The sequence below is a fragment of the Aspergillus luchuensis genome, chromosome 1, assembly GCF_016861625.1.
Source record: "Aspergillus luchuensis IFO 4308 DNA, chromosome 1, nearly complete sequence".
NCBI classification, from domain to species: Eukaryota; Fungi; Ascomycota; class Eurotiomycetes; order Eurotiales; family Aspergillaceae; genus Aspergillus; species Aspergillus luchuensis.
In genome coordinates this window covers 641,389-654,774 of record NC_054849.1, presented here as the reverse complement: position 1 = coordinate 654,774, position 13,386 = coordinate 641,389, and the positions used below count along the sequence as shown (strand labels likewise).

Genomic DNA, 13,386 nt, shown 5'->3' with positions numbered 1-13,386 from the left:
AATGCGTAACCGAGTGATTGTCGGGATAGACTTGTCTTCATATTCAAGTCCACTACCATGGTGATCAAAAGCCCAAGGTATAGGATGTGGCATTACACTGTTATGCACGAGTCAAATATGCGGCCTGCAAAGTAAATAAGATGAAGTCGAAACTTTTTAAGAGCCCTAAAGAAATCGGTTTACATTGAAATTGGTCATAGGCGTCGAACTTGATGTTCCCAGTACAAAGTAAAGGCCAAGAAACAAGTTTATGCCTGAGGCATCGATTAAAGCGGTGAGAAACACGTGACTGATAAGGGCACGGATCGGCAGCCCTAGTGGCCGCACAGCGAAAACTTCTCACCTCCAAAAGATCCGCGAGATTCTTCCTCCTACACTCGATCTTACCGACGTCGTCGACACATCCCTCGAGGTATGTATCAATCGTTGTTTCGCCCTATTCTACAGCCTCCCAGCTAGTCTGAGGGAGCAATCACCATGGAAATCCGCATATTCGGCCTTGCTGGTGTAGTAACCGACAGCATACGATGATCGGAGGACCGGGTGATACGCTTTCCTCACTACGGCACGGGCTGAAGAACCCTTGTTTATGCAAAAGGGGCACTCTTTGCGCTCGAGGACTACTGGTGGCTGACTATTATGGACCCAATTCCTCACCGATGGTGTGAGGACTGGGCATCGTAAATATTTAGATACCTCATATCCTTCGATTCCTCGATTTGAGAATCTCGATTCTACACCGTCAAAATGGTCAAGACTTCCGTCCTCAACGATGCGCTTAACGCCATCAACAACGCCGAGAAGAGCGGTCGCCGTCAGGTCCTGATCCGCCCTTCCTCCAAGGTCATCATCAAGTTCCTTTCCGTCATGCAGAAGCACGGTATGTTCATGTCCACGCATTACCAAATGCCACAAGAAAAAGAAGAGTTCCGGGGCACTTGCAAGGTCGATCCGCCAAGGAGATGAATGAAGAAAAATTCGGGTTGATAACTAGGCGACGGTTATAGACCAACCACGGCTTTCGCCCTTTAAGTGCCCGAGATATTGACAAGTGTTGTTTACAACATGGCGGCGATCTTACAAGTTTCCGGAACTCTTTTATTTCTTCTGTGTTTGGTTAACTTTTAAATCACCGCGACAAATTGCTGATTATCTTTCCTTCTTCAGGCTACATTGGCGAGTTCGAGGAGGTTGACGACCACCGCTCCGGCAAGATCGTCATCCAGCTCAACGGCCGTCTGAACAAGTGCGGTGTCATCAACCCCCGTTACCCCGTTCAGCTCCGTGACCTCGAGAAGTGGGCCACTCAGCTCCTCCCCTCCCGTCAGTTCGGTTACGTCGTCCTGACCACCTCCGCTGGTATCATGGACCACGAGGAGGCTCGCCGCAAGCACGTTGCCGGCAAGCTCCTCGGTTTCTTCTACTAAAAAGTTTACCCTGGAAGATTTTTTTTGATGGCGAGGATCTAGTTTGTGGTGCGAGGGATGAACTCTCGTGGCTTGGCGGAGTTGGATCGATACCCGGCAGAGATGTCTAGATAGTTATTGATCGAGTGATCTCGCGAATGAACTGATTCCCGTCATCATTATTGTTCTACAACATATGCAAGTAGTGTAATTATTAGCTGCAGAGTAGATCTAAGACTTGGCCGGGCCGAGGTCTGACCGCCGCCCCAAGTTTCCCCGCAACATCTCCCTTATCCATTTATCAACACCATCTTTAACCGGCACAACTCACAACTACTTTCACTCCCGCCCTCCCTATCTTCTCCAATCTTTATATTCGTGTCCTGTAAACATGCCTCTAGACACAATATACCTCACCCGCCATGGCGTAAGTCCACGCACCAACCACATACTACTCCCCCCACCCCCCTCCCTCCATATCCTATCCCCAACACTAACAATATATCTCCAGCACCGCCTCAACTGGACAATCGACTACAAAACCGGCACCTACCACGCCCAATTCCCTACTCCAACCGGTAACCCAGCAGACCCAACCCTAACATCTCACGGCGTGCGCCAATCCCACGAACTGGCCGCCCATTTCACCAGCGACAACATATCCCCCAAGCCGTTTCGCATCTACAGCAGTCCATTCTACCGATGTCTGCAGACAATCCAACCCACTGTCGAAGCATTGAAACAGCAGCAGCAGACATCCACCTCCTCCCCGGATCATATCAACGAACCCCCCGCAATCGACACCCACGCCGACCTAACCGTCCGCACTGAACCCGGCCTGGGGTACGTTGCCCCCCTCCACACCAACTAAACTATAACGAAAACCGATATACTAATGAAAAACAACAAAACCGAAACAGAGAATGGTTCGGCCCTACAACCTTCTTCCACCACCCAACCCCCGCACCGGCCTCAGTCCTATCCACCCACTTCCCTACCATCCTTCTCCCATCCCAACATGAACATGTACATGAACACGGACATACCTACAACCCAATCCTCCACCCCTCCACCCGCGGCGAAACCATTGCCCAACTCCACGACCGCGTCGCAACTACCCTCTCAGCCCTGATCACCTCCGTCGACGAGGAAATATCCACTATCGAGAAATCACTCCCTCCTGCCCAACGGACCAGCAAAGCAATTCTGATCTGCTCGCATGCTGCCCCGCTGATCGCTATGGGACGGGCCTTGACGGGGATAATGCCGGGGGATTCTTCGGTTGAGGATTTTAAGGTGTATACGGCCGGGGTAAGTACCTTCGTCAGGAGGAGAGGAGGGGAGGGGGAGGGTGTTAGGGATGATGGAGAAGGGGAAGATGGTGGTGAGCTTGCGCCGGGAACGGAGGTACTACTAGATGGAGGGGTGAAGGTTCCTGATTGGAAGGGGGGCAAGGGAGTTGCTGGGGGGTGGGAGTGTGTGAGGAATGGGGATTGTGGGTTTTTGAGTGGTGGGGCGGAGAGGGGATGGTATGTTCTGTTTCTCTCTTCTCCTTTTTCATAAATATTCGTTTTTGTCTTGGTTTGGTTCGGTATGGGATGGTGGTTGTTTGCTAACTGTTCGCTGGTATAGGCACTTCGATGGTGATGAGTCGTTTGATACGGGTCCTATGGCTGGTCCGTCGGCTACCCCGACTTCTAGTGTGGAGTCGTCGGTTGAGACTGATTTGGGGGGGAGTAAGTTATAGATACCATGATATGGGACTTGGGTGTGGATGTGGATGTCATCGGGGATAAAGTACACTCAGGCTGTAGTAAATATATTTGCGCTAATAGACTAGATATCTTGCCGCATTAGGCGGTATGGAAATATGATCGCAACTATCAATACATCATGAACTCAAGTTTCGAATCACCGAGTATACTCAGTACAAGTCTAATGGCTCCGCTATGGCTAATTCTCAGTTGGGGGTATCGTGTTGGGTGCGTTCTCGCCCGTCTCTCTCTGTTCGTTCTCGCCGCTCTGCTGAGCCTGTGTCTGTGCCTCACCAGTCGTGCCTGCGTTGGTGGCCTCCTCCTCCCGTCGACGCCGCTCTTCTTCCTCTCTTGCACGCTCTGCGTTCCGGGCCGCTTCTGCAGCGTTGCGCACTTCTACGTGTCTCTCGCCCACGCCGGGAACCAAGCTTGCAATGAACAGCGCCAAGGACCGTTCCACCCGTCGCAGTTGGTGTCGCAGTCCGGTTCGCTGAGCAAGAGGAACATTCCTTTGGCCAGTTGACTGCGTGCCAGATGGTGCTGGGGCCGGCTCGTCCGGAGCGAAATGAACCAGTCCTTCCAGGTGTCGTTGCACTGGCGCCACAAGCATTCGATACAATTGCTGTGGGACCCCGGTTTCTGACAGAAGCGAGACGAGGACGGCCAGAGTCACGTACACCACGCGAGACCATGTGCCCGGTTCGCTGAACATGTAGCAGAAGAAATACAAGCGCACAAACAGCCACATGCGTCGGAGATTGCGCGTGAAGCTCAACTGTCCGTTGTTTTCGAGGCGCTGATTGAGTACGGCCTGTCGGACGATGTTCTCCATGACGACTGCGTTGGCATTGTGAATCTCCGGCGGGGCACCCGTACGAGGCGCCGATGCTCCAGTTGGGGAGTGCATGGCTCGGAGCGCATCGAGAGACGACTGCATCGTTTCTGCGCCGCGGGGAGATGCAACCAAGGCTTGATAGCCGTTTGGAGACGAGAGGAGGTACAGAGGAGCTTGCCCTGGTGTGGGATTGGGAGGTCCAGATAGAACAGGTGGGGGCGTGGTTCGAGCTTGCGAGACGCGGAGCTGATCGGCGCGGGTATAGATGTTGAAGACGCGGGTAAGCAACGATTCAATCGAGCCGTCGCGTTCAGCATGTGGGTTCTGATATTGGTCGTCGAGCAGGGCGAACAATTGTGTACGTATGCGAATGATATGGTCCATTGGGGGCGCAACCCCTCGGTTCAGTTGCTCTTCGCCAAACGCAATCTGGTTTCTGAGGATCTGTAGGCGCAATCGGACTTCTTCGGGGAAATTGCTATTGGCATTGGTTGTCCCCGACAGACCGGAAGCCAATGTGGAATCAGACGAGACGGACGAGTGTCCTGGGTGCGACAGACCGGGAGCTACGTGTGGCCATGCAGGTTGCTGAGCAAACGAAGCTGTCGTAGTCGTGGAAGTAGCCCCCGCGGTGCCTGCCGCGACGCCTCCCAACGGTCCGCCCCGTTCCTGCATGTCGATCTGTCGGCGAATAGCCTCAATATTCCGCCTCAGAGCAAGTCCGATCTCTGCCTCATGGGGAACAGCGGGCAATGCGGGGCCTCGATACCTGATCTCTTGTCCGTGAGGCAGGTGCTGCGGCGTGAATCGATTCGATGCGAATGGGCTCTGAGGTGCGGGATGTCCTGAAGCTCCCCGCGGGATTGGAGCAGGAGCTCTGGCAGAAGTTGAAGCATGGGGAGCGGGGGCAGGAGGAAGGACGAGGTGTATGGAATACTCGGTATCCTGGGAAAGCATCACTGTTAGTATCTGCCAACTACATGAGGAGCAGGGAATTGGGAGTATGCACACATTTGATGACTCTAACACATCATTCAGCGCCACGGCATCGTTCGTCAGGGGCTTTCCCCGGTATATCAACCTTTGAGTCTCAGGTGATGGTTCGCTCGGAATGGTCTGCGCGATTCGAGCTTTGAGAGAGGAGATGGTGATGGACAGGGAGATGTCGTGGAGAGTGAATCGGTTGGGAGGAGGTAAAGATGGACATAACACATGTAGTACTATGCTCTGCGGAGAGTCCGCCAGAGCGGGCTGGTTCTCAGAAGACGCGGTCATCCTGGAGTTGTTCTGTCCTTGCGGAGAGATGTTGGAAGTAGACGATCACAGGCGCATAATCGTAGTCGCAATGCTTACTGGAAGAGAGACAGCAGTTTTTATCAGAAGTAAATGATAAACGTCGGATCAGTCACGTCGAGTGCACACAATGACAATCTGAACAAGTGCCAAGTGGCAGTTGATGTGCATGAACCAGACAGCCAGGGACCGCGGGAGAAGTATACAAGAAGCCGGAATGATGACGGTGTCCTTTTCAACCCTGAGATGTGACTGGCCACAACCACACGAGCCAAGCAATATAAAGCAGAACAGCTATAATTGTCAGTTAAAAACGATCTCACATTCACGCCCACAAGCTGTCCAGAACAATGAAGCACCTAACCACACAGATCAACCAACAGATCGGAGACAGGCAACCATGACAAGTGAAGCCGCGCGGACAGAGGGGATTCTGCCCGGCGGTGAAGCAGCAAACCCGATGCCGATCACGGGTTTTTGTGTTTTGACTGTCATAAGATTGACGATCCCATCCTGCAATCACAGCTGCTTCCTCGGTTGATTCCGGTTCCGTGATCAGAGGGCAGGTGTCTCGCACTTGTTGCTTTTACTGCCCCCCTCTGGGATGACTTGCTCCAAGTAGAACCGCATTATGGCCCTGTGCCTGACCAGCCGTTCTGCCCTGTGTTGCCGGAAGTTCGCAGTCTCCCCTCATGGGGAGAAGGTAGGATTGATGGAAGTCTCGTTGCGGGCCACTGGTCGTCGTAAGACCGGTGCCAGGCAGTTTTCGCAGTCCTGGAAACAGTATCAGCATCAAAATTCCCACGAAAACCCTTCCCCTCGAAGCACCTTTGGCTCCCGACTCCGTTTTGCCCTACGAAACACCAAAGTCGAATGGTATCCCATCCCCGTCGGTCTCGGTATCGGCTTGCTTGGCTTGCTGCAGTTTTACAAGGCCCAGCGGGCGGAACGTGAACGTGCAGAGAGAGAAGCTGCCGGCGAGACTTTTGATTTCGAAAAAGCTCCCCCCCGTCCAAAGCACCGACTGAGTGGACCATGGCAGGTCCAGATTATGTCTACCTTGCCGCTCAAGGCTATATCGCGGCTCTGGGGGCGCTTCAATGAGATTGAGCTGCCTTATTATTTCCGTGTTCCGGGATTCAAACTTTACTCTTGGGTCTTTGGCGTCAACCTAGACGAGGTTGAGGAACCCGACCTTCACACCTATCCCAACCTGGCAGCCTTCTTCTATCGCAAGCTGAAACCCGGTGTTCGGCCTCTGGACCCGGACACTCGCGCTATTCTTGCACCCTCCGACGGACGTATCTTACAATTTGGATTGATTGAACGTGGTGAAGTCGAGCAGGTCAAGGGTGTCACATACAGCTTGGACGCCCTGTTGGGTGCCGCGACCCCAAACCATGCCGACCACACAGATAAGTTCACAGACCACCAGGGCGAGCCGGCCCAGGGAACCGAAGCCAAAATCCTGGCGGACGCGGAGTTTGCCAAAATGAACGGCATCTCCTATACGCTTCCCACGCTCCTTGCAGGAGACCAGGGCGGTGCCCGGAAGCGTTCTGCATCCATCGATGCGTCCACCCCGTACAAAGCCTCTGCAGAAGCCGAAGTCAAGGCTGATCTGGCTCGTGGAGATGGTGCGCCGTGGTACGCCCCGAAGCCGACGTCCAACAATGCTCTCTACTATGTCGTGATCTACCTTGCTCCAGGTGACTACCACCGCTTCCATTCGCCAGTGCCGTGGGTGGTGCAGAGCCGTCGTCACTTTGCGGGTGAACTGTTCTCGGTGTCCCCGTACCTGCAGCGCCACCTGCCGGGTCTCTTCACCCTCAATGAACGCGTCGTGCTGCTGGGCCGCTGGCGTTGGGGTTTCTTCAGCTATACCCCCGTGGGTGCCACGAACGTTGGCTCGATCAAGGTGAACTTTGACGCCGAGTTGCGTACTAACAGCCTTACCACGGACACCGCGGCCGACATGGCAGCCGCCGCTGCGGCCAAGCGTGGTGAGCAGTACCCTGGATTCGTTGAGGCTACCTACCTCCACGCCAGCCAAACCCTGGGAGGTCACCCTCTGCAGCGTGGTGAGGAAATGGGCGGATTCCAACTCGGTAGCTCAATCGTGTTGGTGTTCGAGGCGCCAGTGGGCACCCGTAAGTCCTTCGACGCGGGCTGGGAAGAGGGCCGACGCGAGGGAGGATTCAACTGGACCATTGAGAAGGGCCAGCGCATTAAGATGGGAGAGAAACTCGGATTCGTTGATGTTGAAAACTGAGGGTGACATACAGGCAGAAGTTCACCACCAAAGAAAAAGCCATATAGAACAATTTGTGCACCACCGGACGAAGATCCGAGGCGCTTGCTTATGTATCATACACTTTTTCCGTACATCCCAGCTATCAGCTGAGCTAATAATTAAACTATTTCAACTTCATTTCATTTTACCCCATAGGTATACTGCTAAGACTCCCGATAAGAAACACGTGACTGATAACGGCAGTCCATCCATGAAGCTTTCCATCCATTCTCCATTCAGCATCAACAAACACTCTCAATCACCCCACGAACCATGGCCAATTCACAATAATTACTACTACCAAATTGTAACCAACATGCCGCGTCATCATCATCTGCTCCGTCGACACCCCGCGCCAGACACCTCCTCCCCCTCCGACAGCACCACCCCCCACCACGCACCGCAACAACCACCCCCGGCGCCCCAACGCGCCAATCGCTCGCGCCTCGGCCACCACGCGCAATTCCAAACTCCTCCGTCCCAAGGCCTCTCCATTCCCACGCTCCATCCTTCCTCCGGAACCTTTGACCCCGATCATCCCCTCCACAGTCACCCCAGCCAGCATGCAGCCCACAACCCCGCCGCAACGGCCGCCCTGTTCTCCCTCTTCGGACGCGGCGTGCATGGCCGTCCGCCCAACCACCCAGCGGACCAGATGATGGACGATGAGGATGTCGAAGACGAGGAAGAAGAAGAGGAGGACGACGCTATCCCAGAAGAGTACGACGGGGTCGGATTCAGCCATGAGACAACACTCAGTTCCATCGCCCATCAGCGTACCCGGCACCGACGGCGGCAGTTCCAGCGGTCTATCTCCGAGGAAGATGGAATGCTTCCTGCTCATGATGTGGATGTGGCGGAGCCTTCTGATATCGAGGAAGAAGACGAAGAAGAAGTGGAACATGATGAGCAGGTCGAAGGGGATGAAGAGGATGTGGAGATTGAGCCGGAGGCTGGTAGTGAGTCGGAGATGCTACATGAGCGAGGTATGTACCATTCCCACCACCCCACTTTACAGCTATCAGTCAACCTATTCAAATACATATAAACCTAATCTTTCAATCGATCTTATGTACAGAGAAATCCCCAACTCCCCCCCCCGCTAACCTCCGCGAAATCTCCTCCCTAGCTAGCTGGACCGTCTCGACCCATAAGCCCGGCTGTGGTGTGACTGCTCTCCGTCATCCGTCTCCAACGCAGTACTGGCAATCCGATGGTCCGCAGCCGCATACCCTCACTTTGCATTTCTTCAAGCTGGTGGCTATTGTGCGCATCAGGGTGTATTTGGATTTCGAGATGGATGAGAGTTATACACCTACTAAGATGACGTTCCTGGCGGGTATGGGCGGGAATGATCTGGTTGAGTTTGCTAATTGGGAAGGTGAGGGGCCGTGTGGGTGGGTTGATGTGGAGTTGGAGGGGGTGGGAGGGAGGAGTGGGGGGTGGGTTACTACTAGTGCGCAGAGGCAGGGTGGTGCTGGTGCTGGTGGAGGGAAGAAGCAGAAGAAGAAGCCGGGAAGGAGGAGGAAGGGGAAGGGGAAGAGAAGGGGCGGGTTTATCTTTGAGGATCCTGACGTTGACGTGGATGAGGATGAAGATGAGGATGATGACGATGACGACGACGAAGAGGATGATCCGTATGCGGGGAACGTGCTCAAAGCCATGGTCATTCAAATGCGAATCATTGAGAATCATCAAAACGGCAAAGACACGCATGTACGTGGGTTCCAGGTGTTTGCCAGAGATGATGAGAGGAAGAGGGTGGGCAATGCGCCGTCGGCGTCGGCGGATGGTCGTGTCCGGAGACACAGTGCCAGACGGTCATTGAGAGCCAGTACGCATGAGGATATGGAGCGTGACGGTGTTTCCAAGGTGGTCACGAGTTTGGAGGAGCCGGATTGGATGGGCGAGCCTGTCATTCGGTAGTACGTAGTCATTCATTGTCAGACTCGATTGATAGCATTTCGCGGAGTTTTAGATACCCCCCTTTTACAAACATACATCAATATGTCATACACGCAGCAGCTGTCATACATTCCCCCCCTCACTAAATACGTAGTACCAGTAAGACAATCACTAGAGTAGCGTGCGTAGTAGTAGTAGTAATGTAATTATTATATTCATCATTTAGATCCAGTCATATCTCATGCGGGTCACCCGCCCAACAATCAATACTTTTTCACCCATCCTCATCATGTCAAACCCAAATTAACTACTTCAACAACTTCTCCAGCTCGGCGGCAACAGCATCACCAACCTCGCTGGTGGTAGCCTTACCACCAATGTCACCAGTACGAACACCAGACTCGAGGACATTGCGAACAGCAGCCTCAATAGCGCGGGCCTCATCGAAGCGACCGAAAGAGTACTGCATCATCATAGCGACGGAAAGAATAGCAGCAACGGGGTTAACAATACCCTTGCCGGCGATATCAGGAGCAGAGCCTGCACGCGATTAAATTAGTAAACCGCACTTCCACCCCTAGCAGACTTCAGAAGTGGTGGGGGTGGGGGGACATACCATGAATAGGCTCATAAATACCATTAACCCGGGCCTTCCCATCGGGAATACCACTCAAACTAGCACTAGGCAACAAACCCAAAGAACCAGGGATAACACTAGCCTCATCACTAATGATATCACCGAACAGGTTACTCGTAACAATAATGCCGTTCAACTGGCGGGGGTTCTTAACCATAATCATAGCGGCCGAGTCAATCAGCTGGTGCTCAATCTTCAACTGAGGGAACTCCTTGGCCATGACCTCAGTGACCGTCTTTCTCCACAGACGACTCGTAGCCAGCACATTGGCCTTATCCAGACTCCACACGGGGAGAGGGGGGTTGTGCTGCAGGGCAAGGTGTGCGGCGAGGCGAGTGATGCGCTCGATCTCGGCGCGAGAGTAGGGCTCCGTGTCCATGGCGTAGCCGCTGCCGTCGTCTTCCTTGCGGTCTCCGAAGTAGATTCCACCCGTCAGTTCGCGGATGATGTTGAAGTCGACGCCCTCGCAGACTGAGGCTTTCAGGGGGGAGTGCTCGACCAGGGAAGGGGCGGCGAAGTTGCAGGGACGCAGGTTGCCGAATGTGCCCATTTCTTTGCGCAGCTTCAGGAGACCTTGCTCCGGGCGGACGGCGCCGGTGCCCCATTTCTATTGGGTTGGGTTAGTTCGTGTTGTTGGTGGTGGTGGTGAGTATGGTGGTGGGGGGAAAATGTACCGGTCCACCGATGGCACCGAGGAGAACGGCATCGGCGTTCTTGGCCGCGGTCAGGGCCTCGTCGGTCAGAGGGTTGCCGGTGGCGTCAATGGAGGCCTGTATAATTGTAGTGTCAGCGTTTTATGGTCTGTTATACATAGGATTTGATTGGGACGTACACCGCCCAGCAGGTGGTCCTGGAGGTTGAGGGTGATGTCATCGCGGCTCTTCTCAATGACGCGGAGGACCTGTGGTGAAGCAGAGTTAGCATTCAGGAAGTCTAGAAGCTCAATTCGGGGCTGAGCATGGTTTGCTAACCTTGATGGCCTCGGCGGTAACCTAGATTGACGTTGGCACTAGGTCAGTCGATTGTCCGGAGCTGTACATGGGTATAGGCTCAGCGCGGACTCACCTCGGGACCGCAGTGGTCACCGGCGAAAACGACAATGTTGTAGGCGGGCATGATGAGGGCGAGTAAAAGAATAGTCTGGCACGGGGGAAAGTGGACGATTGAGCGGAGGAGAACGAGGTATAAACTACAACTTATACGGACTGGCGGGGCAGCTGGCGAGGCTCCCCGCGCCGACACCGGAGCCACTGCCGGCCCTAGTCCACCCCCGGTTTAGCGCGGCGTATGTACTTTTACCCACGCTTACCACCGGAGTTACAGCTATTATTAACATTGACTCACTGTAAATGTGTCCACTCTAGTAGTCCCGATTAAAAATGCTATCGACGATGGCGGCGCCAATTTAATCACACGAAAAAAGCATTGAAACAAAGACAGAAGCCATGCAAGTAGAGAATCAATAAAGCACGCCTCCAATATCGTCCCATTTTTGCCCTGAGACGTTTGTACACCTAGCCTTATATGCCGCAGTCCCGCCCATCACATATACTAAGACATGACCGATATCCTCGAGCCAGAGAAAAGAAATAGAAAAATGAAGAGAGACATGGGGTAAGGGAAATTATGGGGAGACTCCTGGACCACTCTGAGCTGTCCGGAACAGCCAGAGCACCAGAACCATGCAGAAAATATCTGACCCGGTTGGGGAACATACATCACTCCTCCAGATCCCGGGAACGTAGCCCAACGGTCATTGTCGAGCTGACTGGTAGCTAGAACAAGCCAACTTCAGCCACAAACTGTCAGAACATGACTTAGTTCTTCTTGCCATTGCGCATGGCCTTGCGGCTAGCAATGTCGCCCTCCACCAGCCACTTGCTCGCCTTGACCAGCTGCACAACGTTGATGAACTGCTTCAGAGCCATGACAGGAGCCGAAATGCCGGTGATCACCCAAGGCCAGAAGCTGTCGATCTTGTTGGCGCGCGCCATCTCCAGAGCCCCAGCACTCCATGGGCTGGCAGTGCTCACAGGCTGCAGGAGGGAGGGAGACAGGGTGGGGGAAGAGAAAGAGAGCAGGTACAGTCCAATGAAGAACAGCTCATTCAGCGCGCAGCAGATGAACAGAACGGTCTGTGGCGCATGTCAGCATGTTGAACGAAAGAGACGCAAAGGAACAACGAACCCTGCTGTGGTAATACTGGTACAAGATCCAGCTGCGGCTAGCCTCCACCTTCTTGTGGCTCTGGCTGGAACCTCCCATGCTCAGGGTCGCGTACATGTGCATGTAGTGACTGGCCATGTCCAAAGCGATCAAGCTCTGAAAGATAATGGCCCATCGTGGCCAGGCGGAGCTCAGGAAGACCAGCAGACACGCGGTCGTGCACCGATCCGTCACCATGTCCAGCACCGCACCAAATGTGGTAGACTGGTTATAGTAGCGCGCCGCATATCCATCCAGAGCATCCAACAGGCACGACACGCTGTAAAGGAGGGAGCACGTCCGCGGGTGCAGAGGCATATAGTAGAGGGAGGCCATCGTCAACACAACACGCGCATATCCTAGACCCATCCAAGTTAGGTGTTGTCAGACTGCAATAGTGTCGCTGAGCTCTTACCGATCAAGTTCGGAGCAAAAAGAAACACGTTTTCCTCCACATCCCCATCAGCAGTGACTGCTGCACCGTTCTTTGGCGACTCCTGCAAGGTCCCGTTAACGGCCGGCGATGGGTCAGTTGCCTCCAGCTCGGCGGCGGCTTTCTGTGATCTAGTTCGGGGGCCCATCGTGGCGAAACTTATATGAATGCTGGAACAAAAGTAGAACTAGTTTGTAGTAGGTTCCGGGGGGAAAGAAAACCCTGGGCGACGGGGAGTTGACGGAAGAAGGAGAAGCTCTATCCGAGGGGTTCCACGAGGACGGCGAGTGGACCGTGTCCGAAGCAAGCTTCGAGTCAATCGGAGCAGCAAAACTCAGTCGGGTAAGAAGGCTAGAAAGACGGAGACAATAACATTAGCACATCTCACAATGTCTCACTAGAAACGGACCCCGAGGTCAAGGCAAGTTCAGATGGGGTTGAGAGAAGACGACGGCGCCGGAGATTCTCCTGAAAGCTTTGTGGAACACGTACCTTCTGCTATTTTTGCGACGCGCCTGTGTCAGAAGCCAAAGACCACAGGATTCGAGTGAACAACAGAGAATAATGTCACTGTACAGAGAGCCAACAGAAGGGAAGTCGTGACTATCTCAACAGCGCGTGGAAA

The 13,386-nt window shown here is 53.9% G+C and overlaps 7 protein-coding genes across 7 annotated transcripts; 4 read left to right on the top strand and 3 right to left on the bottom strand.

Annotated features, from left to right (window-relative positions):
• Positions 1–747: 747 nt before the first annotated feature.
• Positions 748–1,427, top strand: RPS22 (40S ribosomal protein uS8; the record flags this gene model as incomplete). Its single annotated transcript, XM_041684924.1, has 2 exons — positions 748–880; positions 1,168–1,427. The coding sequence occupies 2 exons, from the start codon at positions 748–750 to the stop codon at positions 1,425–1,427; spliced, it is 393 nt and encodes a 130-aa protein (XP_041536954.1).
• Positions 1,428–1,797: 370 nt separating this feature from the next.
• On the top strand, positions 1,798–3,153 carry AKAW2_10233A (phosphoglycerate mutase family protein; the record flags this gene model as incomplete). Its single annotated transcript, XM_041684913.1, has 4 exons — positions 1,798–1,833; positions 1,918–2,249; positions 2,327–2,935; positions 3,039–3,153. The coding sequence occupies 4 exons, from the start codon at positions 1,798–1,800 to the stop codon at positions 3,151–3,153; spliced, it is 1,092 nt and encodes a 363-aa protein (XP_041536953.1).
• Positions 3,154–3,359: 206 nt separating this feature from the next.
• AKAW2_10232S (uncharacterized protein) lies at positions 3,360–5,270 on the bottom strand (the record flags this gene model as incomplete). The annotated part of the gene is made up of 2 exons (XM_041684902.1): positions 3,360–4,940; positions 5,007–5,270. 2 exons carry the CDS (start codon positions 5,268–5,270, stop codon positions 3,360–3,362), a joined length of 1,845 nt encoding a protein of 614 aa, XP_041536952.1.
• A 649-nt stretch (positions 5,271–5,919) lies between these two features.
• On the top strand, positions 5,920–7,560 carry PSD1 (phosphatidylserine decarboxylase 1; the record flags this gene model as incomplete). Its single annotated transcript, XM_041684891.1, has 1 exon — positions 5,920–7,560. The coding sequence occupies one exon, from the start codon at positions 5,920–5,922 to the stop codon at positions 7,558–7,560; it is 1,641 nt and encodes a 546-aa protein (XP_041536951.1).
• Positions 7,561–7,897: 337 nt separating this feature from the next.
• Positions 7,898–9,507, top strand: DOC1 (anaphase promoting complex subunit DOC1; the record flags this gene model as incomplete). The annotated part of the gene is made up of 2 exons (XM_041684880.1): positions 7,898–8,567; positions 8,660–9,507. 2 exons carry the CDS (start codon positions 7,898–7,900, stop codon positions 9,505–9,507), a joined length of 1,518 nt encoding a protein of 505 aa, XP_041536950.1.
• Positions 9,508–9,793: 286 nt separating this feature from the next.
• Positions 9,794–11,239, bottom strand: leu2A (3-isopropylmalate dehydrogenase LEU2; the record flags this gene model as incomplete). The annotated part of the gene is made up of 6 exons (XM_041684868.1): positions 9,794–10,026; positions 10,103–10,730; positions 10,798–10,893; positions 10,956–11,024; positions 11,095–11,115; positions 11,189–11,239. 6 exons carry the CDS (start codon positions 11,237–11,239, stop codon positions 9,794–9,796), a joined length of 1,098 nt encoding a protein of 365 aa, XP_041536949.1.
• A 701-nt stretch (positions 11,240–11,940) lies between these two features.
• On the bottom strand, positions 11,941–12,909 carry PIS1 (CDP-diacylglycerol--inositol 3-phosphatidyltransferase; the record flags this gene model as incomplete). Its single annotated transcript, XM_041684857.1, has 3 exons — positions 11,941–12,258; positions 12,311–12,687; positions 12,744–12,909. The coding sequence occupies 3 exons, from the start codon at positions 12,907–12,909 to the stop codon at positions 11,941–11,943; spliced, it is 861 nt and encodes a 286-aa protein (XP_041536948.1).
• Between the last annotated feature and the right edge of the window lie 477 nt (positions 12,910–13,386).